General features: G+C 40.7%; 1 protein-coding gene across 1 annotated transcript; it reads right to left on the reverse strand.

The window, feature by feature from the left end:
* Window positions 1-8,406, reverse strand: LOC131993440 (immunoglobulin superfamily containing leucine-rich repeat protein 2-like). Its single transcript, XM_059359356.1, has 2 exons — window positions 8,143-8,406; window positions 1-4,364 (listed from the first exon to the last, which is right to left on the reverse strand). Exon 2 carries the CDS (start codon window positions 4,353-4,355, stop codon window positions 2,229-2,231), a length of 2,127 nt encoding a protein of 708 aa, XP_059215339.1. The 5' UTR covers window positions 4,356-4,364; window positions 8,143-8,406; the 3' UTR covers window positions 1-2,228.
* Window positions 8,407-11,705: the final 3,299 nt, after the last annotated feature.

The following is an 11,705-nucleotide window of genomic DNA, read 5'->3' on the forward strand; positions in this document are numbered from 1 at the left end:
ATGTTCACAGTTTAACTGGACGACGACCTCGTAGCTGCAGGACACAAAGTTAATCTCTTTGAAACGACACAGTTTCTCTAAACATTTAATGATACGTTTCTGTATTTTTTCTACTGCACTCCTAATACGGCTGCACAGATTAACTGCAAGTAGTTTGAAGCAGAATATTGCAATCTTAAATTACAGTTTGCCCATTTATTATAATCTACAGCTAGTTGAAAGCCACTTATCATTTTGCAGTTTATGTCACGTGTCACTTAAGCTTTGTTACATTTGATTTCATGTCTTTTTTGGGGGTAAAACCTTGAAAGTCCTCCTGATAACAGAAATCATTAGCTGCTTATTCTTACTTTTTTTTTTTACAAATATGCTTTTAATAAAAAGAAAGAGGCAGTAATTAAGTTTATAATGGTACTATTTTGTAAGATTTGCTGACAGAAATTCCAATTTCTTTCTCGAGGTGTTTTCTCTGTTGAAAAAACATACTTTTAAAGGAATTAAGGCTATTTTTTGTTTATTTCATGGTTGACGTTATGCCCATTTGAGCAATTAAATCATGCGAGCTGATCAAACTGAATATTGCTCATTATCTTACTGTTAAAATTACCAAAAAAAGGCACAAATGAACAAATACACATTTGTGTTTATTGTGATCTTCCCCTTTTCCTGTTTTTCTGTCACTTAGGTGGGATTTTATTCATCAGATTTGGTAGAAAGTTGGACCAAAGATCACAACCATTCAGGACTTTTGAAGGTATATTTTAAATGTTTTCTTCTGAACTACTGCACTGCCTAAAATACACTAAAAATATCTGGTTCATGCATCCCATGATTGTCTACCACTATGTTTCATTTGCTGCAGATCTGGATCCAGGTGCACTTTTTAAAATTCTTTGCACCTTCTACAATTCAAATAAAATGTAAAAAAAAAAGAAGACATTATGCAGCTGTGGTGAAGCTGCTCGCTTTCTATGTGCTTTCCTGTTTATCCATGCTTCCACTCTTTGTGCGAAGCGAAGCGACTGCTGGCTGACAAGTTGTTTTAAATTTTTTTATCTAACGCACTGCAAGCAAAGCAAATAAGCATATTTCCCTTAATGTCAAACTATTACTTCAAAAACTGGTCGTGCTCTAAACACGCCTCTGGAAGAAGTCCTACAAACCAAAAGACCTCACATGTCATTTGTTCCAAGCCAGAAATACAAACCCACAGGAGCATTTATAAAATGATTGGTCCTACTGTCCTCTAAACTAAACACTGTTACCATTTAGAAACAGTCACAGTTTCATCAGGTTTAGGAAACAAAACTACTTCCATGAGATTAGGCCAAACTAAAAAGCCCAAAGTAGAGGTTAAGGGAATGTTTCCCAAACATGGTTTCTGTCTTTTTAGGATCTTCCTATCATGCTGTTTGTTCAAGTGTTTGCTTTTCTGATAAGTTTGGTTTGAATTAGTTATTTGAGTCTATAAAACAGGACTGTAACGATAGACTGTATATAAATAGTGGATTTATTCACTGTGACGTCAACCATTGGTTTGTGGACTGAAGCTTGGAATTCAGCATTATGGCTGTTGACATCTTTGCTTTTTGAAATCAAAAGAGACCATATTTGGACTGGGGAGGAGCTTGCGGTGGATCTGCCTGAGCCACGCCCAAAATCATAAGCTTCTTTATCATCAATTTAATTCTAAATGGGACAAATATTTACACAATTCAGTCACCACCAGTGATATCTTCATTAAATATGAATCTGCACAAAAACCTTGAAACACTTTGATGGACTGTCACTACGATAAAACAGACCTACTTTCTCTCCCTCTCTGGAACAGAAGCTGCTTGATTTTTCTTATTACTTTCTAATAATGTTTATGGAAGCTGTTTTCCAAATGTGTACATGAATGTATCATGCAAAGGAAATTGGTTATTTTGAAAGGAGAGGGGGAAACAAGCTGTGATATTCCTGGCTACAAAAATAAATATGGGTAACAAGGTTACTCTGGATAACATCTACTGACAATCAATGAAGCCTTGCAGCTGGTAGCCTGTGTACTGTTTGTGTGTTTGTGCACTGAGAGATGCAGCTCTGCAGGGAGAGTGATTGAATGTGTTTTGAGTCATCGCTGTGGAACAAAACAAAATGTCTGGGCTGCTTATGCAAGGCTAAAAAACAAACCTAAACCCATTGGCACAAAGCAAATGCAAACTGCAAATACATGATACAGACATTTACTGATTTGGATATTTGTAGTTGCTTGTAATATTCACAGCTTCAGCTCCTAAAGGTAACCGGTCGCTGTACTCTGAGCCAACCTCGCAGTTGTCTAGATTCCCCCGGCACTGAGATAGAGAGAACGACTCGGTCATGACACTTTCTTCCGTGTCCGCCTCTTTGTCTCCGTCCCTGCTCTCCATCTCGCCCTCCTCCTCGTCCAGCTGGCTGCCGTTAATCTTCCTCTGGGACTCGGTGTGCGGCGCTCGGATGTTGAAATTGGCGGTGAGGTTCCTCTCCATGTGGTACTGGTCTTTGGCCTTCAGGATCAACTTGTAGGTCTTACTGCGGTACTTGTACACCAGGTGGAAGCACGTGGCACCCAGGAGCGGCACAGTGGAAACGGTGAGGAGGCAGATGCTGACAGAGATGATGATCAGCAGGTTGGGCACCCGCCTCCTGGTGGTGAACAGCACCTGCACCTCGCAGTCCTCGCCGCGGTATGTCAGGCACAGCGAGTAGTTGGTGCCGGGGCGCAAACCGCTGAACAGATACGTGTTCACACCTTCTCTGATCCTCGACCACTGCACTGCTGAGTGTTTACGGTCGGCCGTGAGGCAGAGATACAACCCGTTGACGTGAACTTTTTCAGACACGACCTCGAGGCGCTCCTCACTGTCAGCATTTTCATCAGAAGTGACGGAGGCGGTGTTGGTGGCCTGGTTGCTGTCTCTGGGTATCAGAAGAGGATTGAGCCGCACTGTCGCCTCTGTTTCCGACACCCCCAACGCAATGACGCCAAAGTCAAATGTGTACTGCTTGATGTCATCTATGCTCCCGTTAAACACGTGGCTGGAAATGTATCTCGTGTTCGCTGTTACGCCACATTTGCTCCCACGTGATAGATGCACCAGCTCCTCGGAAGGCTTGATCTCTGCAGTGGGTGGGAAAGTTGGTACGACATCTGTGACATCTTCTCTCTTTAAATCAGGCACAGGATCCGAAACAGTTTTGTCTGTTGCTTGGTGGATAAACGGGTGAGTTTTAGTGAAAGCAGGCATTGTGGTCGTCTGTTTTGCAGGTGTTAGTTTTGGTAAGGCCGCCACCTCGAGTGACACAGAATCCTCAGCTCTTCCAAACTCATTTGTGGCCGAGCAGCTGTAGTTGCCGCCGTCTTCCCTCCTGAGTCGTGAAATAATAAGAGTGCCATTATTATAAACTTTGACAGGATTATAGGACAGTAAAGAGCCCTTGCTTGATTCCGCCGTGTCGTCCTCGGTGAAGGACAAAACCAGCTCCTGCTTCCGGCTTTTCGTGCGAATATTCCACATGACCAGCGGCTTCGGGTTCCCGGTGAAGTCACACGTTAAGACCAGTGCCGCTCCTTCGTAGATGGTCGTGTTGTGAATGTTCGGCTCGGCTCGTATCGTCACGTTCGCGCTTGTGCATTTTGACTCGGGCAACTTTCGGATCACTTCCCCTCTGAGTTTCTGTGGCATCGCACAAACAATCAGACTCTGCTCGGGGACTAAGATGGTGGTTTTTGACAACCAGTCCCGGAGCCAGTCCAGAGAGCAGGTGCACGCGAAAGGATTTTTATAAATCTGCAAGTGAGACAAAGACACCAAACCATCAAACGTCCCTTCGGCTATGGTTATGAACTTGTTGTTGTTGAGTCGGAGGGACTTCAGGTCTTTGAGGTTGGCGAAGGCGTCCCTTGGCAGGTGGACCATCTCGTTGTGGTTCATCTTCAGCAGCTCCAGGCTTGTGAGGTTCTGCAGATCCTCCCACGGAAAGTCCACAATCCTGTTGTGGCTGATGTCAAAGTTGCGCAGGTGAACCAGCGGCGTCAGGCTCCCTTCTTCTACGGAGACGATCTCGTTGTGGGCCATCCACAGCGACCTCACTCCGGTGACATTCTCGAAGCTCCCCAGCGGTATCAGACTGATCTTGTTTGCAGAGAGACTCACGGTTGTGGCGTTCGGAGGCAAACCATCCGGGATTTCAGCCAAGTCTTTGTAGGAGCACTCAGCAAAATGTCGGTCGTATTTGTCTGAGCAGGTGCAAAGCTCCGGGCACGTGAGTCCACTGCTGAAGATTGTGGAGAGCCACAAAGAGAAGCAGAGGATGTGTGTCGCCGCCATTTTCTGCTCCTGTAAAACAGCAGATTAAACATGTTAACATTTGTTTGGACATATAATAATGATAACAACAAAAATAGCTCCTAACAGTTCAATTTAAGAGCTGATATCTAGACATTTTCCATGTCCAGATATCAGCTCTTAAATTAAACTCTTTTGAGCTGTTGTTGTTATCATTATATTTGTCCAAACAAATATACCTTTAGTTTTACCAGACATTAAAATGAACAATAAATTAAAGAAAAAATGTTTTTTCCATGAATGTTTATGGACATGAGGAAGGATAATTGTGTCTGAGCTTGATATCTCCGGTTGTGTTTCCTGCAGGCTTGTTTACTTACATTATTTACAAACAGCAGCTTTTACAGACTGTTATAAGAGCTGGGTGCAGAGCCTGAGCATGCTATTTGAAATGGTGTATGAGTATTATAATCATAATATATATATCATAATCATCATTATATCAGTGGCATAAATTGGTCTTACAATAATATAGTTAATGTAATAATTTCTGGGACAATACATTATATTACAAAAAACGTTATCGTGACAGGCCTAGTTGGACGTCTCCCAAGATCTATATTCATCATATATGTTTGCATCTGTCTACTTAATATTGCCATTCTGATTTTCCATCTTGTCATTTTGCTGATTTAGGTTGTCTATCCTGGAAAGGGATCCGCCCTCTGCTCCTCCTAAGGTTTTTTTTTTCTAAGGATAAAAAGTGTTCCATGCTGTGCAGATTGTTGAGTCCTTTGGGACAAATTTGTGATTTTGGCCTACATAAATACAAGACTGACTCATCTTATCAGCTCATCCTCACACTCTTCTGTTCATAACATGACAGTTTGACTATTTGATTCCTATTCTCTGCCTGGCTGTAGTGACAAGTCTGTGAGTTAATCTGTTGGATGGGAGAATACAGAAGTCCCAGTGGTGTCTGGAGAAAAACTGGTGCACAAACAATCTCTCCGCTCCTCCTAAAAGAGATAAATTCTGCAGATGCATTCGTTGATTAACTGACGTCAGGCGTCAGGAGCTGTTTATTCTACTTTATCTTCTTTTCAGGAGGCTCAAGGTTGTGTTGAGTTTCCCATTATACTGAGAGCTGTTTCGAATATTCAGTCTACCCTCTTTCATTGCCTGTAATTGGGGTGTCTGCTATATTAACCTGTAACAATCTTACCATACCTTGTAAATATTAAACTGGCACTCTGTAATTTAAATATAATTGAGCCATTACGCCAAATTGGTGCCTTTTCATGCAAAAATATTCATGAAAAGTAGCTGTATAATACATGATTTTTTCAAGAAATGTGTCATGATTGCATTTTAAAGATATACAATGTAGGTACTTAATAAAAAAAATACCTAAAAACACTGAGAAAATAGGATTTTAGCCACTTCACCATGAGAACTTGGAGATGAACTAACAGATACATGCATACAAATACATTTTTTCTTCATTTGAAATTCACAATATGTTTGTTAAATGACATATTTTTGTCCTGTTAGGAAGCATTATTTAAGTGTCCTGAAGGTCATTAGAGAAACAAAAGAAAGTTCTCTCGCTCTATTTTCTGTCATTTAAGTCATATTGTAACTGAGAATGTCAACATTATCGTCCAATCCTGCAACTTAAAATTATTTCATCCATGTATAAGCAATTTCGAATGGTTAAACTAAACTAAAACGCAAGTGTTCCCATGTCATCAGAACTGATGTTATGTGGCTTCATTTCATGCCAAAAACTCATTCGTGTTTCTTTCAGTCCTGTGAAATGGAACCATCTTCTATTTAGAAAACTACATAACAAAATAAATTAAATGGCCTGACATTAAGCATCACATATTTAAAATAGTTAAAGATTTGTGTAATTTCTAGGTATTTCTAGTATGCAACTGTTTCCATTTTTATAGTTGTATTGTATTTATGCTGCTAATTTGAATGGATTTATTCCAAAGCACTATAAATACGATTTTTAAAAAAAGCATCTTATTCACAGAGGAAACAATAATGTTTGTCTTCCAAAATATATAAAAAATAAAATAAAATAGCCTGACACTGACCATCACATATTTCAAATAGTTATATATGTGTGTTATTAGATACAATGCTGAAAAATATAATTAATAAAGTTTACTTTTGTATTTTTTTTTTTTAGTTTCTTGGTGGACTGGATTTCTTCCATACCGCTATAAATGCAACAATGAAGCATATTTATTGTAGAAAATAGTTTAAATTTGCAGAGGAAACAATACTGTTTGTGTTCCATTAAAAAAACATATAAAAAAATATATATTTCTATTTATTTATTTATACTGCTAAGTGGAGTGGATTGTTGCCAAACCACTTTAAATAAAATACTAAAGCATCTTATTTTAGTCAATGTTTTTAATTCACAGAGGAAACGACTGTCTTTGTTCCATTAAAAAAACATGAAAAATAGAAATTGACCATCAAATATTTTTAAATAGTTAAAGGTGTGTGTAATTAAATACAGTGCTGGAAAATTATAAATAATGAAGTTTATTTTAAAGTATTGGGCAGCATAGCCCACTTATGTCCACTATACTACTATAAATAAAATATTAAAAATATATATTTATCTTAGTCATGGTTTTTAATTCCCAGAGGAAACAATAATGTTTGTCTATCAAAATATATATATAAAAAATAAATAAAAATAGCCTGTGTGTTATTAGATACAGTGCTGAACAATTATAAATAATTAAGTTTATTTTTACTATTTGAGGGCAGAATGGCCCACTTAGTGTAATTTCTATGTATGAACCATATATAACTATTTACATTTATACATTTATATTTATATATATTTATTTATGCCATGTGTCATGTATTAGTGCCAAGCACATAAGCACATTTATCTTAGTCATGGTTTTTAATTTCCGGAGAAAACAATGTTTGTCTAACAAAATATATAAAAAATTAAATAATATAGTCAGACACTGACATTCAGACATTTTAAATAGTTAGAGGTATGTGTTACAATAATACAGTGTTGAAAAAATTATAAATAATTAAGTCTATTTTTTTACACATTTGAGGGCAGAATGGCCCACTTAGTGCCATTTCTATGTATGTACCAAATATAACTATTTACAATTTTACATTTATTTTTTTATATATTTATTCATGCTATTTGAAGTGTATTGCTGCCAAACCATATAAATAAAATTAAAAGATCATATTTATCTTAGTCATGGTTTTTAATTCAGAGAGGAAACAATGTTTGTCTGCCAAAATATATAATGAAATAAATAAAATAGCCTGCCACTGACCATCATATATTTTAAATAGTTAAAAATGTTTGTCATTAGATACAGTACAAGTTTATCTTTACACATTTGAGGGAAGAATGGCCCACTTAGTGCAATTTCTATGTATGTACCGGATAAAACTATTTACATTTTTATATATGTATATATCTATTTATGCTGCTAAGTGGATTGGATTGCTTCCAACCATTATAAATAAAATAATAAAGCATGTTATCTTGTGGTGTCAGTGGCAGAAGCTTCTGATTTGAAACTACGCAGCAGCCTCCGGTGCAGCTCTGCTGTTTGTTTACAGCGGTGTGAGCTGCTGCATGGCATGCATACCGCTGGAATCCACTCTCTGATTCTCTTCATGGAGTAAGAAAATAAACTGTCTGTAATGTGACGCTACAGATCCTCCTACAGAAAGAGCTCGATGGTCGCACATGAATGATTGATGAGGGAAGAGGAGCCCTGGCTCACCTCAGCGGGGAAGTGGGTGACAAGCTTACCTGCGGTTTTTGTTTTTATCCCTGCGGAGAAAACACGTCAGCCGGAGTCTCGGTCACAGAAACACTGATGCTGCCTTCAAGTTTGAGATGAAGTCCGTCTGTTTCTGCTGCTACATGGTGGAAACGTGCGTGTGTCCTGATGCGGGTTTCTCCTGCTGCTGCTGTCTGCGCTGTGCATGTGTGTCACTTATCTCTCCTCTCCTCTTCTCCTCTCCTCCTCCTCCTCCTTCTCCCCTCCTCACAGCTCTGGACAGATCAGCATCGACGTTTCCACCACATTTTTTTAAAGGAGAAACGACCTTCAGCATGACTCAGAAAATGATGACCTATGTAAGAGATCGTTCCTTCAATAATAATAATAATAATAATAATAATAATATTAACTAGAAAATTTCCTCTGGGGAAATTTTGAAAGGGCCACAGGGGCTACTGCCGGTATGTGTACACTATGAAGAGATTCTTCATAGATTTCAAACTATGCCCTTTAACCTCAAAATGTGTGTGTGTGTGTGTGTGTGTGTAGCGAAAATCGCATAAAGTTACCTGTGTGTGTGTTTGAAGCATATGTATGCATGTGTGAGGAGTGTGCGCGCTTACGTGCATGTGTGTGTGTGTGTATCTGTAACTGTAATCACATCAAAGATCAAAGGCAATCAGATCAAAGCAATCAACAGAATTAAGTGGCACCTGTTCCGGCTCAGTGACAGCAGAATAAGACTGCTGAAGAATTCCAGACTGGAATTTCTGGCCTCGAACAGAAAGCATTTTTGGCAAAACCATAATACCTATCATTGATCCGACTTCACTTTGAGCGTCCTCAGTTCTTCCTGAACGTCTACATATGTTTGTTTTTTTTTTGAGAAAAATGAAAAAATAGCTTTGTTAGAGCGATCTAAAAAAACTGTTGAATCTCCCTTTTTCCGAAATCTTCCTGCGTTTTTAATATGGGAGCCATTGAGGCTGTTGGTGCATGTTGGTGGCGAATCTGTGCGTCCCACGCCCAAACTATAACTCTGACAGTTTTACCAGAGGATTGTGAGTGAGAAGACAAATTTTCCTACGTTTCTATGTAGAGATTATCTCTGTAGAGTGGGATTTGCGGCCTGGAGCGCAGTTTTCAAATTTATTTTTTGACAATTTATTCTCTCCCTCTACACTCTGGCGATGATGTCACACACTGTGACACGAACACTCCGTGCAATACACACCCATTATAATCTCAGAATTTCTCCAAAAATGATCATGGTCATTGAACAGGGATTGATAAAAAACTATATGACCTATCGAAACGTGGATTAATACACCGATACACAAGACTTGTGTCTACCGTTTAAAGTTTAAATGGAGTCCATCCATCCATCCATTTTCTTCCGCTTATCCGGGGCCGGGTCGTGGGGGCAGCAGGCTAAGCAGGGCATTCCAGACGTCCCTCTCCCCAGCCACAACGTCCAGCTCCTCCTGGGGGACCCCGAGGCGTTCCCAGGCCAGGAGAGAGATATAATCCCTCCACCGTGTTCTGGGTCTTCCCCGGGGGCCTCCTACCAGTTGGACGTGCCCGGAACACCTCTAATGGGAGGTGCCCGGGAGGCATCCTTACTAGATGCCCAAACCACCTCAGCTGACTCCTTTCGACGCGAAGGAGCAGCGACTCTACTCCGAGCTCCCTCCGGATGTCTGAGCTCCTCACCCTATCTCTAAGGCTGAGCCCAGCCACCCTACGGAGGAAGCTCATTTCAGCCGCTTGTATCCGCGATCTTGCTCTTTCGGTCACTACCCAAAGTTCGTGACCATAGGTGAGTGTTACGGCCCCAGCCGTATAGTCTGTAGTTGTGCGTGTGTCTGTGCGCATGCGTGCGTGTGTGTGTTTGCTCCCTCCCCTCAGGCTGCTGGAGAAGGATGATTGGAGCGTTCCGGCGACCACGGGAGCCAATCAGATTCGGCAACTAGGGATTCAGATCTTTCAAAAGGCTGGATGGAGCTTCAGTCAGGAGCGGCTGGATCTGTTGTGAACCGTCGCCCAAACCCTTGTCTGTGCTCGGCATTTCGTAGTATTGAATACTGTGTTTCATTGTAGTTGTACTTTTGTACTGTGTAACAGTACTGGGATTAGTGGTAGTTGTTATTTTGTACTGTGTAACAGTTAGAACTGACCCTGTTTTTTTTGTTGTTATTTCATTTTGTCAAACCTTAAGCCTGAAGGGTCCTTTTGTTTGTATATCTTACTGCTATTTTATTTCTTATTAAAACACCTCTGTTAAAACCACTACATCTGGTTTATGTTATCTCCTTTTACCCCTTTAAGAGCTGGTGGACGTAACATAATTGGGGGCTCGTCCGGGATCACTTTAAAAGTTCCCGAGGAGGTATTATAAAAAGAGAAAAAAATTGTAGTATGATTTGTTTGGATGTGTAAAATGTGCGGAGAATGGAGAAATTTGACATTGACTCATTTCTGGCTGAGCCTTCGCTTTCACAAGTTGAAAGCTGTAGAAAAGATGATCTCATTCAAATTGCTGATCATTTACAAATTGCCTACTCCCGGCAAGCTCTCAAGAAGGAGCTCAAAGCCTTAGTTACTTGTAAATTGGTGGAACAGGGGTTGATTGAAGCATCCGCGGTGCCTGCGGGTGACACCCTGAGCGAAGGGGCTGGTAGTATCAAGGTGGATAGTGAGCCTCTCACTGGAGCTGAGAAAGGGAGTGGTGCGCGGCCGAAAGGGCCAGACACACGCTCTCGCTCAGGCTCCTCCTCGTCCTCCTCAGCAAGCTCTGGCTCCGTGAGCGAAGCCCGGCTTAAAGTCAGGCTTGCCCGGTTAAAGCTAGACGCTCGAGAAAAAGCTGAGAGCAGGGATGCCCAGCTCAAGTATCAACTTGAAATCAGAAAGCTGGAGATTGAGGCTGAAACTGCTGTCCGCATACGCCAGCTCGAGCTGGAGTCTCAGAGGGAGACTCATACGCTCACTTCGCCAACCGGTATGTATCCTCCTACCACCAGTTTAAATCACACTGCCTTTGACATTAGTAAGTATATAAGTTTAGTTCCTACATTCAGAGAGTCGGAGGTTGATTGTTATTTCAGCGCGTTTGAGCGCATTGCCTCCGCACTTAAGTGGCCACAAGAGGCCTGGCCTTTGTTAGTGCAATGTAAAATACACGGTAAAGCCCAAGAAGCTATTTCTGCGCTTCCTTTGGAGGAAAGCTTGAAATATGACAGTGTTAAAGCCGCCATTCTCCGCGCATACGAGTTGGTTCCCGAAGCCTACCGGCAGAAATTTAGGAACAGGAAAAAAGCGCCGAGCCAGACATTTAGTGAGTTTGCCAGGGACAAGGGAACCTTGTTTGATAAGTGGCTTGTGTCGAGCAAAGTAAATGATTTTGAATCTCTGAGAGAACTGCTGTTGCTAGAAGAGTTCAAAAATTGTATGTCAGATCGTATTGTTGTGCATTTGAATGAGCAAAAAGCAAATTCGCTCTCTGCTGCTGCTGTCTTGGCAGATGAATATGTTCTCACACACAAATCTGCCTTTCTTTCTGAGAAACCTCGCGGCTCCCCGGTTAGTACCG

This window comes from Centropristis striata, chromosome 2 (assembly GCF_030273125.1).
Source record: "Centropristis striata isolate RG_2023a ecotype Rhode Island chromosome 2, C.striata_1.0, whole genome shotgun sequence".
In the NCBI taxonomy this organism is placed as follows: Eukaryota; Metazoa; Chordata; class Actinopteri; order Perciformes; family Serranidae; genus Centropristis; species Centropristis striata.